We start from the raw sequence: 24065 nt of genomic DNA on the forward strand, positions 1-24065 counted from the left end.
CCGCAGAAAAAATCCTCATCCTTTCTGGAACTGCTCTGACCCAGCTTGCTGCACTGGGGCTTGGGGACTTCGTGGCAAAGGCCACTCTGTCACCAGGGCTGAGCCGGAGGAGAGACAAACGGGGGGCCAGAATCGTGGTTGGTGACGACTTCTGGTTTCTGAAAGCATTGCATCTATGCTTCCGTTTGTGGAGTCAATTCCTCACCTCCCCCTCCACTATGCAGCGAGAACGACAACCAAGAAAGAGCTTGGGATGATAGGCCTGGAAATGTCACCCAGAAAGAGTGCTTCCTGACTGACGGATGAGGGGGCCAGGGCTAGGCAGGCAGGTTGGAACGGGTGTTTAGGGCTCTCGGTGGCTCCCACAGCGTGCGAGCTTTGCTCGGGACACTGGCCGAGTTACAGCCCAGCTTGGGGAACTCGAGTGGGTTACAGGTTGCTGAGGGGGTAAGCAGAGGAGCCAGGGCCCACAGGGATGCAGGGGTCAGTACTTCGGTGGCTGCTCACATCCCCAGACCTAGCAGAGGGCCTTCCACGGCAGCCCCAGTCCTCTGGCCCCACTGAGGCCCATCTGTGAGTCCTTTGCAGAGAGAGGAGAAACAAGGCCGGGCTTGGGGCAGAGTCCTGCCTGCCCCACCCAGGGCCGCTTACTCTCCAAGCAGCTGGAGTGGAACTCCAGGTAGAACTTGGTCTGGGACTTCGTCTTCAGAGTGGCATAGCACGCAAGGAACTCGATCTGCCCTTGGCTGTCCCCGGTCCCTGGGCCTGCAGCAGGTGGGAACAGAGGTTCAGCCGCAGTATGCCAAGGTAGTGCGTTTCCCACCAGCTCCTCTCCAAGGCTGCTTCCCCCAAGGGTCCCAGGAAGGGCAGAGTCCGGGAGGAAGTCTGCCTTGAAGTAAAGCTACAGGGAGAACCACCGCCCACCCACGCCAGGCACTGTGATGACGGCAACGGCCTCTCTGTTCAGTCCTGAGCTGGCCACCCAGGAGCAGAGCACAGGGAACAGAGCTCAAGGAGCCGAGAGCTAGTCTCAGCACTGTCCCCAAAGCTCTATGGCCTCAGACAACCCCTAACCTCGCTACACAGTCTGCCCACTGGGTCTGACAAAGAAAGCTGGTACAACAGCCCAGATACTCACTGTCCTAATCTGTTCAGCTGCGTTTTTGTTTTGCTTTTTTTGAGACAGTCTTGCTGGGGAGTCCAGGCTGGCTTTGAGCTCAAACTGCAATGATCCTCCTGCCTCAGCCTCCTGAGTACTAGGATCATGAGTGTGTGGGACACTGCACACGATTTCCATCTGCTCTTTCTCGCTGAAGCAGTGACCCCAGTCCTCACCCTGGCCTCTGATCTGTCTGTAGCACACAGTGAACTTGTGACTGTGGACTTTGACGGTGCTTTCACTATCGTCCTTAAGCTGGCTTTAAACATTCTTTCCTTTCCTGTAAATTCTGAGCGACTTGGGAGCAAGAACAAATCTTTCCTTTCATCCCCACCGCCCGTCTGTCCTTCCCTTTATCCTTCTAAGCTCCATAGCACCCGGGCCAGCTTCCCTTAGGTAGATACTCAATCCAAGCCCCATCCAAGGGATCAGGATCTTTGAGCCTGAAATGGATGTCACCAGTGACGAGGGAGGTGACACGGGCCACCCCATAGAGGCTGTAGGAACTCAAAGAGGAGATGGTGGGGCAGGGATGAGAAGGAAACTAAAGGCTAATTTCTGGAAGGTTCTGGAGAGTTCTAGAAGGTTCTGGAAAGGCAGTAGTAGAAGCTAGAAAGGAGACATAACCTCCGAGCAACGTCAAGATGGGGTGAAGGGAGGGCATGTTGTTGGGGCTTCGGGTACCAGACCCGACAGTGGATGAACAGCACTCCAGAAAGACAGTGTCCCAGCCTCACCCTCAGGACACAGGACAGAGTGAGAAGGCCAGCCTCCGTCTGGCTGGATTTGGGCTGTCCATCTGCAGCCCTCCTAAATGAGCCCAAACTGTTTGCTGTACAGATATAGGGAGTGAGCAGAGGTGATAAGACAGCCCTGGCTCCTAAGGCTGAGGGCCGGATGGATGCATGACAGGGACTGCCCAGCCCCTGCTGGGACAAGGGCGACCTGATGACCAGGGCTGGACAGCTTGAAAGACTGCCCGAGAATCTAGTGTTTCTGGAACTGGGCGTGGTGGTGCACACCTGTGATCCCAGAACCGGCAGGAGGATCACTGAGCATGCAAGGCCAGCCTGGGCTATGCAGTGAGTTCAAGACCGTGCTGAGCTACATAGCAAGACCTTGCCTTAAACAACAACAAAAAAACCCAAAAGAAACAAAAAACTAAAAACAAACAAAACTCTAGTGTTTTCCAAGACTCAGCCGCCCACACCTGGACTTCCACAATTTCTAACATCTCCAGCACCACGCATCCACACTAATGTCTACTTAATGTTTTCTTTAAATAGACACAATTTGAAAGCATAAATGTAATTAAATAAAGTATACCACACTATTAAATGGAAAGCTAAAGTACTTGTCTTCCCCAAAGAGATCAGTTTAAAATATATTGGGAAGCTGGGCATGGTGGTGCACGCCTGTAATCCTTGGGAGGCTGAGGCAGGAGGATCGTTGCGAGTTCGGGACCAGCCTGGGTTACAAAGTGAGCTCAAGAGCAGCCTGAACTGCACAGTGAGACTCTGTCTCAAAAAGACCAAAAATAAATAAATAAAAAATAAATAAATGAAAAATAAAATAAAGGGGCTGGGGATTTAGCTCAGTGGCACAGTGCCTGCCTGGCAAGCGCAAGGTCATGAGCTCGATTCCCAGTACTGGAAAAAAACCAAAACAAACAAACAAAAAATGAAATAAAATATATTGGAACAAAAGTGTCAGTAATCAACGACCGTCCCTGTCCCCCACCTTGGGTGTGCAGGCCACCCTCTGGTGGACACCGATTCGTGCGGTCTTTCACACTACAGCACACTGAGTTTGCAGTAGGTCGGCGTATCTGCCAGACACAGCTCTCCAGACTGAAACGGCGACGCGGCCCGCACGCCAGGAGCCCGATCGGCTGGCTGGCTCTGGGCTTGGCGGGAGAGTCGGCCTCAGCCCACGCGGACCATGGCTGGCTGCAGCCAGAACTGAGCGCCCAGGCTCCTTTCTCCGAGGAGAGCAGAGACCAGTCCCAGGCCACAGCTTACCGTTCTTGGAGACGAACTGGGAGGTGACCCCTGCCTCAAACGTGGCAAACACAGGGCTGTGGTCACTTGTCATGATGTCGCTGGTGCTGCCTGCATGGGAGGGAGGGGAGGAGGAGGAGGCCTGCGGTCAAGCTGTGGACAGGTGACACCAGCAGTCGGGAACCCGAGACCAGCGAAGGCAGGCGTGGGCAGCTGAGTCGGGGTCACCTCCCAAGGACTGCCACCTGGCAGTGCCCAGGGGCTGGGAGGACAGGGTGGTGGTACTTTAAGACCCCGGGTTTCAGGGTAGCGTGTCACGTGGACCACTGACACGCCAGCTGTGTTCACAGTGAGAGACCGAGGTCCCTGGCTCACCCCGATTCCCAGGACTCTGAACCTCCAGTGCCCTCTCTTTCCCAACCCCCTCCTTCTCCTCCAGCCCCAACTCACTAAACCTCCTGCTGTGCCCTCAGTGTCCTAAATCCCACCTCTCAACCTCCCAGCTCTTCCGCCTCCCCCGCCTGGCGGGAGACACGGCAGCCCCTTCGCACACTGGGCCCGAGGTGGGACATCTGTACTCGGTGCTCCCCGCTGTGGAGCAGTTCTGGGAGCCAAGGTGAGGCTCCCGGACCGGAAGTGTTGTTCCAGGAGCTGCCACGGCCTCCTGGCTCTCTAACGCGGTGGTTGGTGAGGGCAGGTGGCTGCCTCTTCCCAAGACGAGAACTGGCAGGATGTGGGAGGGAGGCGTTGATGTGACCGAACCCGGCTGTAGCTGCGAAGGGGTCACACGCCTGGGGGCTCCAGTGTGGGGGCAACGCGCAGCTCTTTCAGATCATCTGATTAAGAGTGGGGGGAGCGCGCCCATCTTCCAGACAAGCAGACAGAGGCGCCCCAGTTTGGTGTTGTTCCTGCAAGCTAGGCCTGACTCACCGTAGGACTGACACACCACGTGCACCAGGGGATAAGACTTCCAGAGGACTCGGTCGCACCAGGAGGGCAGGTTGTACTTCATCTGCAAACAGAGTCACAGGGTGGTGAAGCGTCTGCTACTCTTTTCTTTTTATCCGGTAAGAAAAAAGACAGGAAAAAACGAAAGAAAGAGAGAAAAGAGTAGGAACTCCCAAATCCACAAATCCACCTGACTTTGCTTTTTTAATGCCAACCTCACATTTCAACCCCTTTCTGGCTATTTTCTCTAAAATTCTCCTTTCATGTCATCGAATCAATATGCCTGGCAAAAAGCTCTACACTTCCCGTGACCCAGCACTGTCTTCTGATCTTCCAGTTTTTATTAATGACAGCCAGATCTTTCCACACACCCTCTTTTCTCTCATTTTCTCCATTGCCCCCGGCTTCGGGTGGCCCTGGGTCCCCCACTGTCCCATTCCTCTGCCCCTCAGGACCCTGCCCTGGGCTGGCCTCCCTGGGTTGAACCCTGGGAGGGGGCATCTGCGTCTTCCACCCAAAATTTGCCAGTTCCTTCCTGGCCACCGTAGTCACTCCCCGTCTCAGGTTTCAGTCACGTGTGGGCCCCTGTCTTGTCTTCCTCACCATAAACTCCCTGGGACAAGCAGCTCCTTCTGCTCTGATCCTGTCACCTCAGAGAGCGCCTACCCCACTACAGGCCATCAGGAGAGCTCTCCCAACAAGCAAACGAGCAAATGTGTCACTGCATCCTCCCCCAAACCCTGTTCCTCGAACACAAGCGACCTCCTAAGACATGGAGAACCATAATGCTCCGAAGCACATAACGGCTCTCTGAAGTCCTACAGGGAAGAAACCTATTTAATATTGATTAACTTGGGAATTTAGCAAAATATATGTGATTACAGGACCTTGGGTTTTTTGTTTGTTGTTTGTTTTATTTGCCAAAAACAGGTTTCAGAACCTGGCTACAAAAGTAATGATTGAATCTCCTCTTAGAACCTTAGTATCAGGACAGGAGGTAAACCATAAGGGTCCCTAGTTCAGCTCTATTATTACTATTATTATTATTATTATAGTTATCATTATTAGTTTTGGTTTTTAGAGACAGGGTCTCCCAATGTAGTTCAGGCTGGCCTTGAACTCACTATGTAGCCCAGTCTAGACTCAAGCTCATGATGATCCTCCTGCCTCAGCCTCCCCAGTGCTGGGATCAGACGCGTGTGCCACCATACCCGGCTGGTTCAGTTCTTTTCAGTGTTTAAGTGGGTTGTGCTATTTTTTTTTTTTTTTTGGGTTTTTCTCCGGTACCGGGAACCGAACTCACGACCTTGCGCTTGCCAGGCAGGCGCTTTTGCCGCTGAGCTAAATCCCCAGCCCCGGGTTGTGCTATTTTTGATCTGACACAAATTAACATATGATTTCTTTTGCTTTCTTTCCTTTTCCTTTTCTGTTGCCCAGTGGTCAAGGAAGCCAGCAGGAACCTGGGGAGGACTCACCCCCGTCGCTTTCTGCTTCGTGTAGGCGTATTTGTCCCGAGTCAGTCTTTCAAATCGATACGTGGGCGCAAATGTGATTTCTTCCTCCTCTGAAACAGATGGGGTCTCAGTGCTGACCGCCAGGTCTCCCTGCTCTGCAGACCCGGGCCTCCCCAGCAAGGACATCCAGGGGACTGGGGCCAGCGGCAGGGGCACAAGGAGAGACCGCTCACCAAAGTGCAGGAAAACCTTCTGCTCCCTCCGCTCGGTGAGCAGCTGGTCGTGGGCCAGCAGGTCTGTGTACTGCTGCTGCCGGATCTTCTGGATGATGGTTTCCGCCTCCTGCAGCAAGGCCGCCCCGTGAGACCCCCTCGCCCCGGCCTGGGGACCTGGGCTGCTGCCCCCTGGAGCTCACATGTGAGAGCAGCGGCGGCAGCGTCCCAGCAGCTCAAGTCCCTGGCCGGGGCACACTTGCATATAGACTTTTTATTCTTGCACACTGACTTAATACCTTTTTCTTTTCTTTCCAGTACTGAGAATCAAACCCAGTGCCACTGCACTGAGCTATATCGCCAGCCTTCTGAGACAGAATCTCTCAAGATTACTAAGCTGCCCAGACTGGCCTTGAACTTTTGATCCTCCTGCCTCAGCCTCCCAGAGTATGGGGATTACAGGCATATACCACCGTGCTCAGCACAATATCGTTTTTATTAATACTTCACAAAACAGGTAGGTCCGCTTTGCCTTCTCTCGCTTTTTCTGTGGGCAAAAGCAGGGACAGCCTGTGCCAGCTCCCGAATCTCCAGGCACAGAGATACCCTTCCTGGACCCGGCCTGCCAGCTGAGGGACTGGGTGACTGGCCAGCTGGGTGATCCGAGGTCATAGTGATCATAAGTAGGGGCGGCCGCGACAGTCATGAGACCAGAGGGGGGCCGCGAAGAAAGGCCGAGGCTCCCTGATGGGATGGCACTGAGCCCAGGAGGAACTCTCATGTTTCCACGATCAGCTGCCTGTCCCTATGCCCTCTGCCACAGCCCCCAGCAGAGGCTGCTTACCCAGGTGGGCAGGTCCACGCGGTAGTTGAGATCCCCAAGCCAGAAGAGGTGGGTGAAACGGTGAGTGATGTTAAAGGGACTCAGTTTCCTGTCTCCCAGGGCCAGGAACCGGAGGATGTTCATATAGTTTTGGTTTCTCCTAATTCAAAGGAAAAGCACCATCTTGCATGGGGGTCACTGATTCCCACCCCTCAGGGCAGGAAGTCAAGAGGAGCGTGGGCAGCCCGGCGTGGTGGCGCATGCCTGTAATCCCAGCCCTCGGGAGGTTGAGGCAGGAGTCTGAGCTACACCGGGAGTTCAAGGCCAGCCTGAGCTATACAGCGAGACCCTGTCTCAAAACGAAAAGGGGGTGGGTCCCTGGGGTCAGACCACCAGCCTGCCGCAGTGGGCATGCAGGTGGGCAGGGCGGGATACGAATGGGCTTCAAGGCCAGGCCGGGAGCTCAAAAGGTCAAAGCCAAGTGGTGGGACCTGCCGAGCCGCGCATCGGAGCAGTGACTAATGTACAAGGCCGTTTGCATCCCTGGCAGGCAAGATGGGCTTTATCTTAAGGAGCCCAGCCGAGGTGGCCACGTAGAAAGAGTGGTAGTTAGGTATCCAGCAGGCTAAGGACACAGACATCTTTGCTGTCCTCCAGACAGAGTCATCCATACTGGAGGTCCCCCCAGAGCCGCAGGTGTCTCTGCTGAGCCCAGGAAGAGCCCGCAGGGCCGCATGTCACCCGGAAGGTCCCAGGCTGAGTGGGGGATTAGGGCATTTGGAGTGGGAGCCGTCTGGGCAAGGGACCAGACCCAGACTGCCAGGGAAGGAGCCCCGTTACCTGAGCTTCTTTTCACTTCCGGAAGTCAAGTGGCTGTTGACAAACCCCAGAGAGGTTCCGTTGAACATGAACGACACTCCCACTGCTCCCTTGTTCCCTAAGCGGGGACAGAAGAAGAACCAGAGTGTCCAACCGGCACATGCGGAGGGAACTGTGTGCCAATACGAACAGAGAAATGGCAAGGAGGAGGGCCAGAGAAAGCAGCCAGGGTCCCCTGGGGTGATGGTGACAGGTGGACAGCCAGCAGTCTTGGGCTTCTCCAAACTGACCAAGGACCCTCACCAAGAGCACAGCTTTTCCTCCCTGCCTTTGGAGTTATACAAGACTAGTGGTTCTCAAAGTGTGTTCCCTGGGCCACCTGGCAACCTGCCGGGAGGAGGAACACCTCACCCACTGGAGCAGAGGTTCTGGGGGCCTGGGAAGGTGTGTGCACGGGCCCACTACTGGCTCAAAATGGGTTTGACATCTTTGTTGGGGAAATAACATCGAAAGAAATCTTTCAGGACAATTAAAACATGAAGGACCTCAGTGTTCAGGCGCAAGGTTTTATGAGAAAACCTTTATACAGCTGTGCCCCGTGGTCTCCGCACTATGTCTGTGAAGCTGCTTTCGGGCCAGGCCGGAGCTGGGTGGTTTCAGAGCATGCACAGCCCCGAGGGCCGCTAGAGTCACCACCACCTGCCTTTCACAGAAAGTTTGCTGACCCCAGCTCCCTGTGACTTCAAGCCAGGCCGCGTCTGAGAACCTGCTCTGTCCCATTCGGCAGCCACAGGCCACAGGGGGCTCCTGGGCTGAGTACCAGGTTGCCACCCCTCCTCGCCCTTGGATCTCGGCTCCCCTGACCCAGCAGAGCTGTCCCCTGACCTCCCCTTGGTGGCGCCTGCCTGCTCATGCCGAAAACCACCTTCTTTGCACACTTTGCTTGTGGACCTTCGGTGGAGCCAGAGAACTGGGACCCCCTTCACTTGGCAACTACCCTGTGTCCAGCCCCCAGCCTGCCACGGCCCTGCGGTGCTGGACCCAGAGCTGAGGCACCCGCTAGAGGCGAGGCTGGCAGAGGAGGTGCAGTGTGATTTTGTAAGGAGAGGTCAGAGCGAGCTCCCCCTGCGGGCAGGGCCCAGGGAGAAATGGAACCCCAGCAGGGAGAGTTCCCACGACCCACGCCTCCCCAAGCAGGAAGTCCAGGGGACACGGGGGCATGGCCACAGCAGTGTGAGGTTTACCGGCAGAGAGGCCGGGAGCTGTGCACGTGTGATTGCAGCAATCCTGCTGCTTCCTGTTACCTCTAGGACTGTCCCGCCCCGGCTCCAACTACCGCAGAGTGCTGCTCTGCCCCTGGCTCTACACGAGGCTCTGGGTGTATCCCACACACATGCAGCTGGACACTCCCAGGCACCCCCACACTCACACACACACAGACTCACTCACAGAACAGACATACATAACATACCCAGAAGCACACACTCATACACATAGGATGGCATGCAGACTCACACCTGTGCATAGATTCACATGAACACACTCACACACATTCAATGTCAAGCCCCCACAGGTATGCACTTACACATCCATACACAGGCTTGCATGCCCACACCCCGCACTCACACACACCCATATAAAGTCACACACTCACGCACACCAAAGCCCACGCCATCTTCCAGCTCTGATCTCTGCTCTCTGGGGCACCTTGGTTGAAGCCCCAAGACTTAGAGCGGCGAACCTCATCTCTACCTCTGGTCTGGGAGAACAGGGACCCAGACCGAGGTGGCAGCTACACCCCGTGGGCAGTGCCAGCCTTGGTGGGAAAGTCTCCTGTTCCTTTTTTGTGTTGACCGTGGCAGCTCTTAGCCAAAAAGGCAGAGATGAGCCGTGGCGTGTAGCCCACAAAGCCTAACACGGCGACTACCAGCCCCTTCCCAGCAGATGTGCGCCCACCCCGTTCTAGGTTCTTGCTATTCAAAGCGAGGCCCATGGCCCATTTGTCCCCTCCAGAGCCACCTGGGAGCCTGCTGGACCAGGGGCTCCAGCCTCCCCTGAGGCTTAGTGATTCAGAACCAGATCCCAGAGCCAGCATGGACCCCTGACTGCTCCAGCCACGGTACCAACTACCCGGGTGTGCCAGGACCGGGCTCTCAGGGGTCGATCCCAGGTGGGAAGACGTGACAGCAGGCCACAGGGGCCGAGGCTCCCGCCCGCTCACCCAGGGTGTTGGCAATGCCGGTCTTCACGTTGTCGGTGCAGATGTGGCTGATCCGGTTCTCGTGCTCCGGCTTGGCCAGCACCACGATGCGGATGTTCCAGAGCGTGTGGACGGCGACCTGGCAGGAGGACAGCGTTGCCACACTTGGCAAAGGTGCCGTGCTGGAGCCCAGGGCACGGTGCTGCACCCCAGCCCCAGCCCCTGGGAGCAGGGTGCCCTGTCTCTAACCCTCAGCCTTTGGGGTAACTCTGAGCAATGCCAGCAGCAAGACAGCAACTTAAAGATGAGACTTAGGGCGAACGCTAGACCCAGGAAGTAAAGATGGGCTCCGACCAGCAGGGCTGGGGTCGAGGGGGACTTGGTGGTTTTCAGCAGTTGCCCAGGGGCCCCACTAATTTCCGAGTATGGCCCTTGCTGCATCTCTCTGGCTCTGGAACGGAGGGCCGCTGAGTCCCCGATGTCTTTGGAAGTGGGGGACTGCGAGGCCGAGCCTGCCCTGGCACCGGGCTGCTCCTGGCCAAGCAGGGCCTGGAGCCTGGGCAGCCGCTCACCGGTTTGAAGGTCATGCTGGTGACTTCGCGCAGGGAGTGTCTGAGTATCTCCAGCCACTCCTTCTCCCCCAGGGGGTCCTCCTGAGTGCCGATCACATAGATGTCATGCGGGATGTAGTCCGCAGAGTCGTCCCGCGTCTTTCCCTGCCCCTTGGAGAGAAACCAGGACGTGATCTTCTTGGGAGGGGGGGCGTTACCTTCAACAGCAAAACCCAACACCACGTGAGTCAAAGGCTCGGCAGGGAAACGGGTGGGGGCGGGGTAGGGAGGGGACAACACAGTCACGTGAAGCCATTCAGGCAAATGCCCTAGACGGCTATTTAGGTGCCAGTAACACCCGGAGTGCCATTTAGGGGTCAGAACTCAGGAGTCTCTTTTATTTATTCCTTTATTTATTTTTTTTGGACACAGGGTCTTGCTATGTAGTTCAGGTTGACCTTGAACCCTCAGCAATCCTCCTGCCTCAGCCTCCCGAGTGTTGGGATTACAGGTGTGCTGCACCATGTCCAGCCAAGAAAGTCTCTTCTTTAAAAGACGAGGTTAAATGCCAAAGAACCCGAACGCCAGGAGATGCCCCATCGTGGCTGGAGCTCACTGGAAAGATGGCCAGCACCACGCTATGTACTAGGGCAGCAACAGAAACTGCACCATAGCCCTGGCCCTCAGGAATCTAAGCCCCAGGGAGTCCTGTGGTACAGCAGCAGCTAGGGCTGGCAGGTGACCACCTGTGGAGTCCCCTTCCACCCTGCCCATGGGCAGCAGGGCCCCAGCCAGCTCCTCCCACGTCTTAGCTCCGAGGCCCCGTGCCACAACGTGAGCCCCGAGGAAGGCTGGCACAGTGTCGGGGTTAGGAGCTCTGAACAGGACAGGTGAGGAACTGGGAGCCCTGAACAACTTCAACACCAGTGTGGCCCCTGCAACCTCCACGTTGGGCCGGGCAAGGTTAGGGATGAAAGGCCTTGTGCGACAGGGCCTGAGAGGGCCTGAGAGGGCCGGGTGTCTGGGACCCACCGAATCTCCCACCTTCTCTCCAGGAAGCTGGCCCAACCTCTGCCACCCTTTCATTTCTAGGTACCCCCTTCTCCAGAGGCGCTGCTCACCCCTTCCTCCAGTGCTCTGCTGGCCATTCTGCGGGGCAGGGACTGGGGTGGCCTGACTGCCCCACAGAGGCAGACTAACGGGAGGTGGTTGGGTAAATCTGCCCCGCGACAGCTGCTCATCTGACACTCAGATGCAAGGGGCACCTTCTCCCTGCTTATTTCTAGCTGAATATGTACTCCAACATTCCTTAGTATAAAACATATAGTTAGCCTGTCTATCTGCCTGTCCATCCATCCATCTATCCATCTACCCATCTACCCATCTACCCATCTATCCATCTAGTATATCTTCAGTGTCTATTTCTAGCTGGGTACTTTCTCTACTTAGTGTGATTTATATTTACATGCTACCTACAGTGGTCACGGGGTACTCATCGTTAACTGGTTCCAGGAGTGTGATGAGGGCCACACAAATAGTTTTGTCTGGAAAGGGCAGCAAGTGCTGGGGCCACCGACATTGACAAGTTCTACTTTGGGTGTCCAATGAACTACTGCATCAAAATGTGTCATTTTGCTCAATACGTTTGCAAGCACTTGAGTATCAAGCTATCACTGTATTTAGTATATAAAATGTATTAGCATAGAAGTATACATGCTATATTAGCAGTTATATTTGGTATTTATTTACTTACTCCCAGACAAAAACCCGCATTAAAAATGTACTTATTCTTTATATGAAATTCAAATTTAACTGGGAATCCCATTTATCTATCTACCTACCAACTTCTCTTTCTGGATAAAACAAGGGTAGACGTCTTTTTGTTTGTTTGTGAGACAAGGTCTTGCTATGTAGTCCAGGCTAGCTCTGAACTCATTTAGTAGCCCAGCCTCAAACTTGTGGGGATCCTCCTGCTTCAGCCTCTCAAGTGCTGTGATGACAGGCGTGTGCCACCGCGCCTAGCCCAGGGTAGACTTCTTTCTTTGGGCCCCGGGGCCCCTTTCTCCTTGCCCCTTGGCGCACCGACTAAGATACAAGCCCCTTTAGCTAGACATTCCGATTCTTTACCTAAAACCTTCCAATTTGGAAGTAACTCTGGCTATTCGAAAGGCTGGCACTCCTTAGAAAAGGGGCCGAGAGGATGGGCTGGGGGTGGGGCAGGGAGACAGACAGGAGACCCAGGGTGTCCCGGATGCGGAAGCAGGAAGACAGACGCAAAGGCGAGGCGCGGGCCGGCGCGCAGGCACCCACCCATGTTCCAGGTGCCGATGAAGATGGTGATCATGTCGGGCTCCGGCTGCTCCGAGTGCTTGTTCTTCATCTGCTGCAGGAGCTGGCAGAACCCCTCTCTCTTCTGCGGACGGAAAGGGTAAGACTGAGCGTGGCCTGGCTCTGCATTTTGCAAAGGACTCAGCCCCGAGGGCAGTGAGTGCCGCGCACGGTGGCGGAGCAGCTTGGAAACAAGTGTGCCCAAGTATGAACGGCTCTTCTCTGACCCAGATATGCCACTGCCGGGTGGGGGTGACTCCCAGAAAACAGTAGGGACCTGCAAAAGACCCCACCCTCACCACGACCCTGCACAGCACACACTGGGATCTGCAACTCAGGAGCGAGCCTCATGCCCAGTCCTGGGGGATTCGTGAGTAACTGTCGGACCATCCACCAGCTAGGACAGCACAGGGCCTACAAATGATGTGCAGAAGCACTTTGTCACAAAAGAGAGGTTATGGGCTGGGGATTTAGCTCAGCGGCACAGCGCCTGCCTGGCAAGTGGGAGGTGTTGAGTTCGATTCCCGGTAAGGGGGCCCGGGGGGGGGGGGGCGTTGCCAAGATACATCATTACACATGAAAAATGATATGAATGGCATCCCTGTATTTTTTATTTTAACAAAACATCTGGGCAGGTGTGGTGGCTCACACCTGTAATCCCAGCACTCAGAAGGCTGAGGCAGGAGGATCACTGCAAGTTCCAGGGCAGCCTAGACTAGATAGCAAGACCCTGTCCCCCAAAAAACACCAACAAAAGAAAAGAACACATCTGGTGCAGTATAGCCCAAGGCCAACTAGTGGTACATGGGTGTTTTTATCTTAAACTTGTGCTTACTTGTATTTGTTACCATTTCACTGGTGAGAGTGGGTTACTGATGTAATGAAAGAAAATTTTAAGTTAAAGCAGCTAACTAAAAGGAAAAGGGCACGTAAAGGCCATCACAGCTACCTTCAACTTTTTCAGGTATTTTGCCTGGGGCAAAGCAGAATCATGGCCCTCTTAGGATGTGGGCCATAGGGAAGAACAACTTTAAATGCCACAAAATTTCAGGTCACACCATGTGCAAGACTGGCCTTTGACTGTTTTGCAATTTCGTATGATTTGAACTCCTAATCGCAAGTCTCAGTGAGGTCCCTCAGAGGGGGGCTCCGGTTCAGGAAGCTGTGACTGACAGTGGCTGGTCTGTCGATACCAGCTGTAGCTGGCAGTGGCTCACAATTTGGTGTCTCAGCCCCCGACCCCTCCACCCCTGAGCTTGCCGCAAAGGGCAGAGCTAACCGGGTTTGGACCTATCACCCTGTGCCAGGGCACCGTGCAGCAAGGCGATTTCTCTCTACCCCTGCCGCCTGTCTGGCCCCTACTCCCGTGTTCTTCTCAGCGTCCTCCCACTGTCCTGCCAGCTGTGCCCCCGCCCCCGAGCTCCCTGCTACCTCCCCTGATCCCTGCCCTTTTCTTATTTTGGACAGGATCTCATTAAATTGCTAGGGCTGGGCTTGAATGTGCGATCCTCCTGCCTCAGCCTCCAAGAGTGCTGACTACAGGCGTGAGCCACCACACCTGGCTATGGCTGGGGCTTCTGAGATGGATGATCGGGTGGCAGAGCACCCCAGGCTGCCCCCCAGGCACGTGGCAGCTCTTCCTGGGGCTGAAACCCAGCCCAGCCCAGCTGCCCCCGAGCATGGTCCCTAGCTGCTGTGACCTCAGTTTCCCCAGGTGTGAAACAGTGACTTACGGACACCATGGACCTCGGAAGACAGCCGTCCCCACTTACTTTAGAGTCAGCAAAAATGTATTCCTTCCGCAAGGTCTTCTCCTTCTCTGTTTCCACCAAAATCACCAACTTGTTCAGGAACTTCTGAGACTTGATGAGCTGCAGGACTTGGGGGAAGGGAAGTCTGCTGTCGGCCCACGTACCCGGCCAGCGGGTCCGAGTCTGCACCACGGGCCACCCCCACCCCCACCGCTATCAGCTCCTGGGCCCTTTGTGGGTTCCGTGGGCTGAGTCAGGGGTCTCAGTTTTTCCAACCACGCGCTTAAAGTTTGGTATTTTGGTTCCCATGTGTGGGCTTTATTATCCGTCTGCCGCCCAGAGGTCAGAATCCTGTCACTGTGCGTTTTTCTCTTGCTTTCCCGTGAGTGCTGCCTTCCAAAGGGAAGTGATGATAGCAGACGCATCCAGCTACTGTCTTTTTCTGTTTTTTTTTTTTGAGAGAGGGACTCACTGTGTGGCCCAGGCTGGCCTTAAACTCAAAGTGATCCTCCTGCCTCAGCCTCCCAAGTCGCTGAAGTTATAGGGGTGTCCTACTGTAGCCTCAAGCTAGGAGCTCCCCCAAAGGGGAGTCCAGGTGGCCTTGCCAGCAGTAGCAGGAAACCACCCATGACATGGTGCGCAACACCGGATGCCCTAGGACTCTCTCAATCTTCTACTCTCAGGCCGTGTCTCTCCTCCCCCAGAATTTCTGGTTTTCCTTGACATCTGCTTACAGGATTCTGGTTGCTGTTAGGATCTGACAACCTGCTTATCAGAACGATTATTCCACAATGGGCAGTAAGTGGCTCACTTTCCCTACATCACGTTAATAAAACCAGAAGCTCCCAGACTCAGGAGGCTGAGGCAGGAGGATCACCAAGAGTTCAAAGTTAGCCTGGGCTGCACAGTGGGACCCTGTCTGAAAAGCAAACAAACAAATCAGTATGCATTTGTGCATCACTTCCTCTTTGCCAAGCACTGTCCTAGACCCGGGGGTTTAGTGGTGAACCAGAGACCACATCGCAGCCTTTGTGGAGTATATGCGAAAGTACCACAGGGGGTGCTGGGATTTCCCAGCAGGAAGGCAAGCATCCGGACAACTGGTCTTCCCTGAGAAGGCACCTGCACATACCGGGGCTGCACAGAGCTGGGGATCCCAGGCGTGTGAGGCCCAGGCCCCACCTCTCTGGTTCCCGGAGGACAGGGGTCAGGACAGAGAGCGAACCCTCCCAGCTGGGCAGGGAGGAGTCCGGCGGCCCCAGAGGGTCTGTGCTGATGAGGGTGCCGTGCTGACCTTCCCCTCCTTGACCTCTTTATGTTTGAACTCTAGGGTGAATCCCAGTCCGGCTGATCAGCATACACATTCTCCCCATCGCTACTGCAACAGTGACATCTGCCCTCTTAGGACTTTTCAGAACGCAGAATTAATCCGTCTCGGACCGTCGTACCCCCATTTCTCCTGCCAAACAGCACCACGGCAGGGGCCCTGCCCCGCCCCTTGAGCTGCCTCACCCTGTCCCACTGCTCCCTTCTGCCTCCCCACAGCGACCCTGGAAGACCGGCCCCACTGTCCGGAGCGCCCCGGATGCCAGTGGCCGTGTGGTTGGCTCTTTCGCTTTCCAGCTCACCACAGCCCTGCAGGATGCGACCTCTGTCCCGTGAACAGGAACCAGGGAGAGCGCACCGGGCCAAGGTCACAAGGCGCTGGGCTGGGAATTACGCTTGGGCTTCCTTTATTTATTGTTTTGGTTTTTTGAGACCTAGTCTCGCTATGTAGTTCAGTTTGGCCCTGAACTCGCAACCATCCTCCTGCCTCAGCCTCCTGAGCCCTGGGATTACAGGTGTGTGCCTGGGCTTGTCACACTCCACCAAGCCACTGATGGGGCTGCAGACCCACTACCCCAGCACACGGCACCTCAACATGGGGAGTACTGGACTCTCTGACCATCCTGGAAGCAGGTAATAAGCTCAGCATGGACCATGCCCTCCCTACGCCTGGAAGCAAGGGAATCTGTCTCTCTCCGAGGACAGAAAGGATCTGAACCCCCAGCCCTGCTAAGCACTTGCTCCGTTTCCGCACTCAGTCACACCCCACATCCTGTCCGCGGCTCCCCCGGTGTCCCCTCGTCACACTGAGCCCAGACCCACTCAGGCTCAACGCCAGCCTCGCGTCCGCACTCCACGGGAGCCCTGCCGGGTCCCACAGCGCTTACACGGAGCCCATCTACGTGCCCTCCTCCTGCTAATCCCGCTCGGCCTCTGCCCAAACCTCGAGAGGGAAGGAGGAAAGCTGTCTTTCACTTCTACAAGGTGTGACTGAAAAATACACTGAATGCTTAAATTAAAAAAAAACAACACAGCAAAAGACACGTAGCCATCTGCCCCCTCAGAATTCTCCCTTTGCCTCAGACACTCGTCTCCTCGCACTCGCCACCTCCCGAAGTGGCTCTGGGGTCCTCTTCCGCGAGCGTCTTTAGTTGTGCTGTCAGGGCTGCCTCGAGGTCCTGAATCCGTTCAGAATGTTGGTCTTTTATAGTCACCTGGACTTTGGGGAAGAGCCGGAAGTTGCCGGGTGCCGAGCTGGTGGGTGAGGCGGACGAGCACGCACCGCAGCGCTTTCGCGGGCCTGCCTTTCCTTGGAGGCACCCCGCAGCGGCAGTCACTGTGTCCTGGACCACATCTCTCAACGACACTCAGGAAAGGGGACTTCCAGAGCTGCTTCAGAAAGTGGCAAGCACGGTGGGACCAGTGCATTTGAAACGAGATTATGAGGGGCATTTGTGGCTATGTGTCATTTACTGCAGCCCATTTTTTTTTTTCATTTAAGCAGCTCAAGCCCAAGGATCACAGCAGGCCTTAGAGAAGGCCGTGTGCCGGGCTCACTGCCGTGCCACTCACTTAATCTTCCTCATCTCTGTTTTACAGCAAAGGAAACTGAGGCCCTGAGAAGCAGGCCAAGTCACACAGCTGCTGAGACAGCTTGGATGTGACAAACCCAAAGACCACACAGCTGCTGCGTGACAAAGCTAGGATGTGAATTTGCAGTTTGATTCCAGGGTACACATACATCAGCGCCAGTCAGTCTGTGCTGTGCTAACAATACCACCTGCCAAGGATACCATGCCATCTGGGCAGGCCCTGCACCAGGCATGGCAGGTGACAGGGTGAGTCGGATCGGCTGTGTGTGGGGAAGAGACACCGTCACATACAAACGCATGGAATTGCCACACACACACACAACACACACACACCTGCTGCTAGGGCAGGGCATGCCAAGTGCCCCCAGCAAGGTGTAGGCTCTTCCCTGGGGGTTCACAGTGGGCAGGGGAGGCCCCATAAAGGTGATCTCAGAGCAGGACAGGAATCCCACAGTCAGGGTGAGAGCGGTGCCTGGCCAGGGCAGGGGTCACCCTCTGCAAAGGGGTGGAATGTGCCCAGCGGGTTCCGCTCCTCCTCCCAGCCTGCTATCAATCAGTCACCTACTGACCAGTCACCCTTAGAAGCCTTACTTTTCTTATGGCTATAGAACTTGTCATCGGAGCCATCCTTGGACTTCTTAATGATCAGTTTCCCAGACTCCACGTCGACTTTGAGCTGCATTTTTTGAGGAATCCCCAGAGACTCGGCCTTCACCTTTGTAGAGAGACAGATGCAGTTTGTTGATGTTCCAGCTCTGCTTTGGCCATGCTAACCTGTGAGCCCCAGGTCTACATGGCCAGGTGGGGACCTCAGGACCCCATCCTTGCCCATAGGTGTTCCACAGTCTCTTGGTGAACCGCTCATCCACTGCTCACCCCAGCTGTTCCGCCAACAGGGTTGGTGGAGGAAACAGATGAGGGGGGGGGAGTGGTTCATTCACTGATTGCTCCGATGACACTTACTCATCGGATGTGTCAGCTACTTCCAGGAAGGATGTGAGTAATTAAGAGACAGCTAAACTCCGGGGTCCTGTTACAACCACTAATTGAACACTTACTGATAATTGGGAGGGTGTCTAGGCGTGCTTGGAAAGTGGAAATCTGTCTTTTACAGGAGTATTTCTAGGGCCAAAGAAGACTTTGAAGTCGGGGGCGGGAGTGGGGAGAGAAAGTTTTTCTAAATTCGGGACCAGGCAGGTTGGGCTGGATCTACGGGAACCACGGGGGCTCATGAAGCAAAGCCCATTCTGGGTCCAAGCCTGGAGATTCCAATAGGTCCCTCTCGGAGGAATCACAGGAATTCTCGGCTTCTCCAGCCACGGGTGCACCCAGTCCCGCGTCTCTCCTGAGCCGAGGAGGAGCAGCTGTCCCCTCGCTCTGTCCCTCACGGGCGCTTCCAGGCAGCGCTCCAATGTTGAACCACTGTCCCAGCTAGGAGGCCCCACCCACCGCCACCCCCCACGCTTAGGTTCCCTTCCATAGCCCAAGCCCAAAACCCTCTTTCCAAGGGAGCAGGACGTCCCCCAAGTGTGGGGCGCAAGGCCAGGCACCCGGGACCACTCACCTCAAAGGTGACGGGTGGGATGAGGGAACGCCAGTGGGGAGACTCGGGGCCCTCGTGCAGCAGGGCCTTGACCTGCGGGTGGCAGCGATGACCCAGCATCAGCGGGGACGCAGAGCCTGAGCCTGTGATTCTCTGTGCAGGAAGAGGGCCCCCCAGAAGCCACGGGACCCCCCAGTACCTTGTCTTCAATGGAGGACAGCAGGCTTGTCAGCTGGCTGAGCTTGGCCACCATGTTGACCGGACTGGCCTCGAAGGCGACCTGGGAGACGAGATCGAGAAGGAAGCCGCTGCTTCCGTCCCGCCAGCCGCCCCCGCACAGCCTCACCGTGCCCTCTGCGGACAAGGACGCCAGGGCTATCTACGAGCACCTCAAAATCCGCACAGCCAGAAAATAGCTCCTCGTCCTCCCCCAAACCCGCCTTCCCTCCGGCTTCTCACCACCCACTCTGAGGCTTCTCGACTGGGAGCCGTTCCCAGTCGTTCCCTCTCCCCCACCCACGTCGCCTGCACTGGTTTCCCGCTCTGCTCCCAAATATACCCTGGCCCACAGCTGAACAGCCTGGGCCGGCCACTTCTACCACAGGGAGAGCAGGACCCCGTCCTGGGGGCTCTGTACCACGTAGACCCTCATCCAAGCTGCTCTCAGCCTGTCACCTGCCATGATCTGCACTTCTTTGTTTGCCTTCTTTTTTCTTTTTTCACTGTATTGGGGACTGAACCCCCGGGCCTTCACACTGAGCTACATCCCTAGCGCTTTTTATTTATTTTTGAAGCAGGATCTAGCTAAGTCACTAAAGTACCCTGGCTAGACCCTGAATTTGTGTTCTTCCAGCCTCAGCCTCCCAGAGCGTTGAGGTGAGCATGTGCCACCACACTCAACTTTCTTTTAATCCACTGCCAAATCAGTGGGGTTTTGTATGTGGATTTATCCTTCCCTGGACTATGGGCGTGCTCCATCAGGCCGGGCTTGAGCTACATTTTGGGGTTTCTTGGTTTTTTTCTGTTTTTGAGACAGGGTTTCACCATGTAGTCCAGGCTGGCCTCAAACTCAGTGATCCTCCTGCCTCAGCCTCCTGAGCACTGGGATTGTAAGCCTGAGCCACCACACCTGGCTGTGAGCTACATTTTCCAGGATTCTCCAGAGACCTGGATTCCACTTGGGAGGGGCACCTCCTTGTCACTCGAGTCTCAGACCCACAAAGAAGCATCCCTGAGTACACACACCCCCTGAAACAGCCCCCGGGTCCTCGGCATCAGGTCATCCTGCTTCAGGCTGGGCTTGGTGGTGTGTGCCTGTAATCCTAGCACTTGGGAGGCTGAGGCAGGAGGATTGGTACGAGTTCCAGCCCAGCCTGGACTGCACAGCGAGACCCTGTCTCAGGAAAACAGACCACCCTGCTTTGTTCAGTCACCGAGAGCTCAGGTTGTGAGCTCACTGTGGGTTTGAGAACTGAGACCTAGAGCACCACAGCTGGGGGCTTGGAGAGCGCCTGACCAAGGAGGTGGCTCAGCTGGGCCGTCAGCGGCCAGGTTCCGGGGGCTGCGGCTGCTCGCCTGAAGTCACACAGCCGATGAACAGAGGAGCAGGGCTCGGACCCTGCCTGCCTGGCAGCCAGCCCACGACCCCGGCCGGCTGTGCTGCCAGGCACTGGAGACGCCTCGCTCACGAGGCGCTGTCCCTGTTCACCTCTGGTGGTTTCTTTTGCTGTGCGGAAGCTTTATGCGCTCCCACCTGATGATCCCCGGTACTATTTCCTGTGCAACCGGGATTCTGTTCCCAAAATCCTCTCCTGCGCCCATGACTTCAAGAGTTTTATTTATTTTTTCTTCCTCATCCATAAAGACAAACTTGAGTCGTGTAGGAAAACAGATGCACCTTGTTACGGTTTCTAACTAGATGTCCCCCCCTCTGTGCTCAGAGGTGGGGGTCCAGGAGGTGACGGGTTGCAGGTGTGTGACCCTGGGCTAGCTGCTGCTGGGCTTCTGTAGGTGTGAAGCGGGAGCCTGTAGGGGAGGTGGGTCACTGTGGGTGTGGCCCGGAAGAGTGTATGCTGCTCCTCTCCTCTCGACATCCCTCCCTGCTTCCTGCCTGCTATGCCACGGGCTGTTCCTCCTCTGCGCTGCCCCACTGCCTGGGACCAGCCAACTGCGCACCGAAGCCTCTACACGCTGTGAGTCAAACTAAGCCTCTCCTCCCTCAACGTATGGGTGTCTGGTACCGTGTCCCTGCAACACCAGGAGACCATAATGCTAAGTGAAACAAAGCACGTGCGCGCGCACACACACACACACACACACACACACACACACACACACACGAAGCTGGGTGTGGTGGCGCATGCCTGTAATCCCAGCACTCGGGAGGCTGAGGCAGAAGGATCGTTGCAAGTTTGAGACCAGCCTGGGCTACAAAGTGAGCTCAAGGCTAGTCTGAACTGCATAGCGAGACCTTGTTTCAAACAAACAAACAAAAACCCATGAGGGGTTGGGGATATAGCTCAGCGGCACAAGCATCTGCCTGGCAAGGGCAAGGTCCTGAGTTCGATTCCCGGTACCAAAAAAAAAAAAAGAAACAAAAAAAACCAAAGCAGACACACAAGCTCAAGTATTACGTGGTTTCTCACACGAGTATAAAGTACAAAGGAAGAGCAAAATAACAGACAGGTAATAGCAGTAGGGAGGTAGATCTTTCATCACGAGATAGAGGGAGAGGCAAGGGGAGGGAGGGAAAGGAATGAAAATAAGAATTATGATGTGGCTGGGCATGGTGGTGCACGCCTGTAATCCCAGCACTTGGGAGGCTGAGGCGAGAGGATTGTTGCGAGTTGGAGACCAGCCTGGGCTACACAGTGAGCTCAAGGCCAGCCTGAACTGTATAGTGAGACCTTGTCTCAAAAAAAAAAACAAAACACACACACACACAAAAAAAAGAATTCTGATGTGTTATGAGCACAGACCAACTTCCCACAAGGAATGCAAACATTATGTATAGCACACATGTACAGTACTAATAAAAAAATTCTAAAAATAATATAAAACATAAGGCGCTGCCCCTGCCCTACTGAAATGGGATGGAAAAATCAGGCACATTATGATCAACTCGAACACCAAGCAGAATGGGGGGAGTTGTCACCAACCAAGTGATGTCCTTTCCCCATGTCCCTTGCTCAACTTATCCACCAGGGTACATTTGCTTTTGACTTCAATTTTCTGCTCACTTAAATACATCATTTCTATCATCACCACTGCCATAGCCTCCGTCACCTCCACCACACCAGTAACGGCGTCGCCATTAACAGATGAGGTCAGGTGGGGATGGCCACAGACCGCATGGCCATCAACAGTGCCACCAACATCATCAGCGTGGCCAGGCTGGATGGCACACGCCAGTAATCCTGGCATTCTGGGAGGCTGAGGCAGGAGGATTGCAAGTTTGAGCCCTGCTTGGGCAATTTAAGGAGACTTTATTTCAAAATAAAAAATTTAAAAAGGAGCTGGAGATCTAGCTCAACATAGAGGCCGCAGGTTCAAGCTCCAGGACCCCCGAATCAGTAATGCCTCCACCAGCCAACATCAGCACCATCTCCACCCTGTCACCTGCTATGGCAATGTGTGGCTCCCACCTATCATGTACGGAAAGCTAACCTCCAAACCCTACGGAGACGGGACCTGAGCGGGGGAACCTTTGGGAGATGACTGCGTCCTTGCGTCACGTCATCTCGTCATCTGCCACAAAGACTCTGAGTGCGCTCTTCCGTGGAGGCTATTTAAATTTGAGAGTCTGGCTGCCCCAGTTTTCTCTAGATTTGCTTTTACTTTCTTAGAAATTAACCCATCGTTTACTTCGAAGAAAGCAAAAGAAAAAATTTTTTCTGGCACATTTTTTCAGTCATATACATAGAACATAAAAACATTTTCTCTGTAAAAAAATTCCATGGAAGACCAGAATAAGCCACCTCAAAATATGCTTCTTTGGCTTATTTCAAGATGGCTATTCAGAGAAACTGCAGACATGGGAATAGCTCCAGGAAACTGTCCTTTTGTCAAAGAGATGTGCAGCCTTCTCCAACAGCCATGTACCAGGGACTCACTTGGAGGTCCCTCACCCCCTGTCTGCATCTAGGATGGGTCAGGGGGACCCCTCACCCACAGCTGGGGGTTTTATTCTTGTTTTGTTTTTATTTAGGTTTTATTCTTGTTTTGTTTTTGTTTTTTTTTTGAGACAGGGTCTTGCTGTGCAGTTCAGGCTGGTGTTGAACTCACTCTGTAGCCCAGGCTGGCCTCAAACTCCCAGCGATCCTCCTGCCTCAGCCTCCTAAGTGCGGGATGACAGGCGTGCGCCGCCACGCCCTGTCCACACTTCTTAGTGCACTTACAGCTCCCAGACAGCTGCTAAGCTGTGGAACTGCTTGAAAATCTGCAGCTCGTGGTTTCAAACAAGCGGCCACACTGCTGTTCAAAAAAGCTGCCTCGGGGCTGGGGATTTAGCTCAGCAGCACAGCGCCTGCCTGGCAAGCGCGAAGTTGTGAGTTCAACTCCTGGTACTGGAAAAAAAAAAACAAAAAAACAAAAAAAAGCCACCTCCATTCCCACAGGGGGAGGTGTGAGCCTGTATGGCACTGCCACCCAAGCCCTGGCGGGTAAACTCGGCAGTTGCCTCCAGCAGCTGAGGGTGTGCTCTGGTTACTGCCCAGGGAGGCTGGGCATCTTTTCCTGTACACACTGCATATTCCTCATCCCTCTAGAGGGAACAAACTTTTTTTTTTTTTAATAACTTTTCCTTACTTAGAAATTTGCATTGGGCCGGGTATAGTGGTGCTCACCTGTAATCCCAGCACTTTGGAGGCTGAGGCAGGAGGATCATCATGAGTTCAAGGCCAGCCTGAACTACATAGTGAGACCCTTTGTCAACAGAATAAAACAACCAACCAAACAAAAAACCTTGGATTGTGCTCTCATTAAAAAAAAATTAATGAGTTTTTTAAGGCATATTAATCCTCTATCCCAAATATTTCCTCTCATGATGCTGCTTTTGCTTGTCTTAATTATTATTATGTTCAGGTGGGGGTTTTTTGAAACAGGGTTTCACTAAGTTCAGGCTGGCCTTGAATTTACGGCAATCTTCCTGCCTCAGCCTCTAGAGTGCTGTGCCACTGTCCCTGCTAGCTTGTCTTTTTAACTTTACCCAGGACACTTAAAAAAACAAAAACAAAAAAAGCCCCGCACATATCTATGCTTAATGGGCAACATGCCCTTCGCCCCTGCCTGGTCATCAGCAGGTGTCAGGGAGGGACACCTTCATCCTAGTCCTCCTGGGGGAAATAAGAAATTATATATA

The 24065-nt window shown here is 54.6% G+C and overlaps 1 protein-coding gene across 2 annotated transcripts in view; it reads right to left on the bottom strand.

Moving 5' to 3' along the window:
* Positions 1 to 24065, bottom strand: part of Inpp5d (inositol polyphosphate-5-phosphatase, 145kDa) — a 98553-nt gene that overhangs the window by 14300 nt on the left and 60188 nt on the right. For both annotated transcript variants that reach the window (XM_005395359.2, XM_005395358.2), the window contains exons 7-20: positions 18906 to 18986; positions 18728 to 18799; positions 17755 to 17878; positions 14267 to 14373; positions 12477 to 12579; positions 10188 to 10384; positions 9637 to 9754; positions 7437 to 7533; positions 6618 to 6756; positions 5795 to 5903; positions 5583 to 5671; positions 4090 to 4171; positions 3181 to 3270; positions 652 to 765 (exon numbers count right to left, since the gene is read on the bottom strand). In XM_005395359.2, coding sequence (XP_005395416.1) covers positions 652 to 765; positions 3181 to 3270; positions 4090 to 4171; positions 5583 to 5671; positions 5795 to 5903; positions 6618 to 6756; positions 7437 to 7533; positions 9637 to 9754; positions 10188 to 10384; positions 12477 to 12579; positions 14267 to 14373; positions 17755 to 17878; positions 18728 to 18799; positions 18906 to 18986 — 1522 coding nt within the window. The remainder of the gene's footprint in view (positions 1 to 651; positions 766 to 3180; positions 3271 to 4089; positions 4172 to 5582; positions 5672 to 5794; positions 5904 to 6617; positions 6757 to 7436; positions 7534 to 9636; positions 9755 to 10187; positions 10385 to 12476; positions 12580 to 14266; positions 14374 to 17754; positions 17879 to 18727; positions 18800 to 18905; positions 18987 to 24065) is intronic.

This window comes from Chinchilla lanigera, unplaced genomic scaffold (assembly GCF_000276665.1).
Source record: "Chinchilla lanigera isolate Chin_1 unplaced genomic scaffold, ChiLan1.0 scaffold00052, whole genome shotgun sequence".
NCBI lineage: Eukaryota > Metazoa > Chordata > Mammalia > Rodentia > Chinchillidae > Chinchilla > Chinchilla lanigera.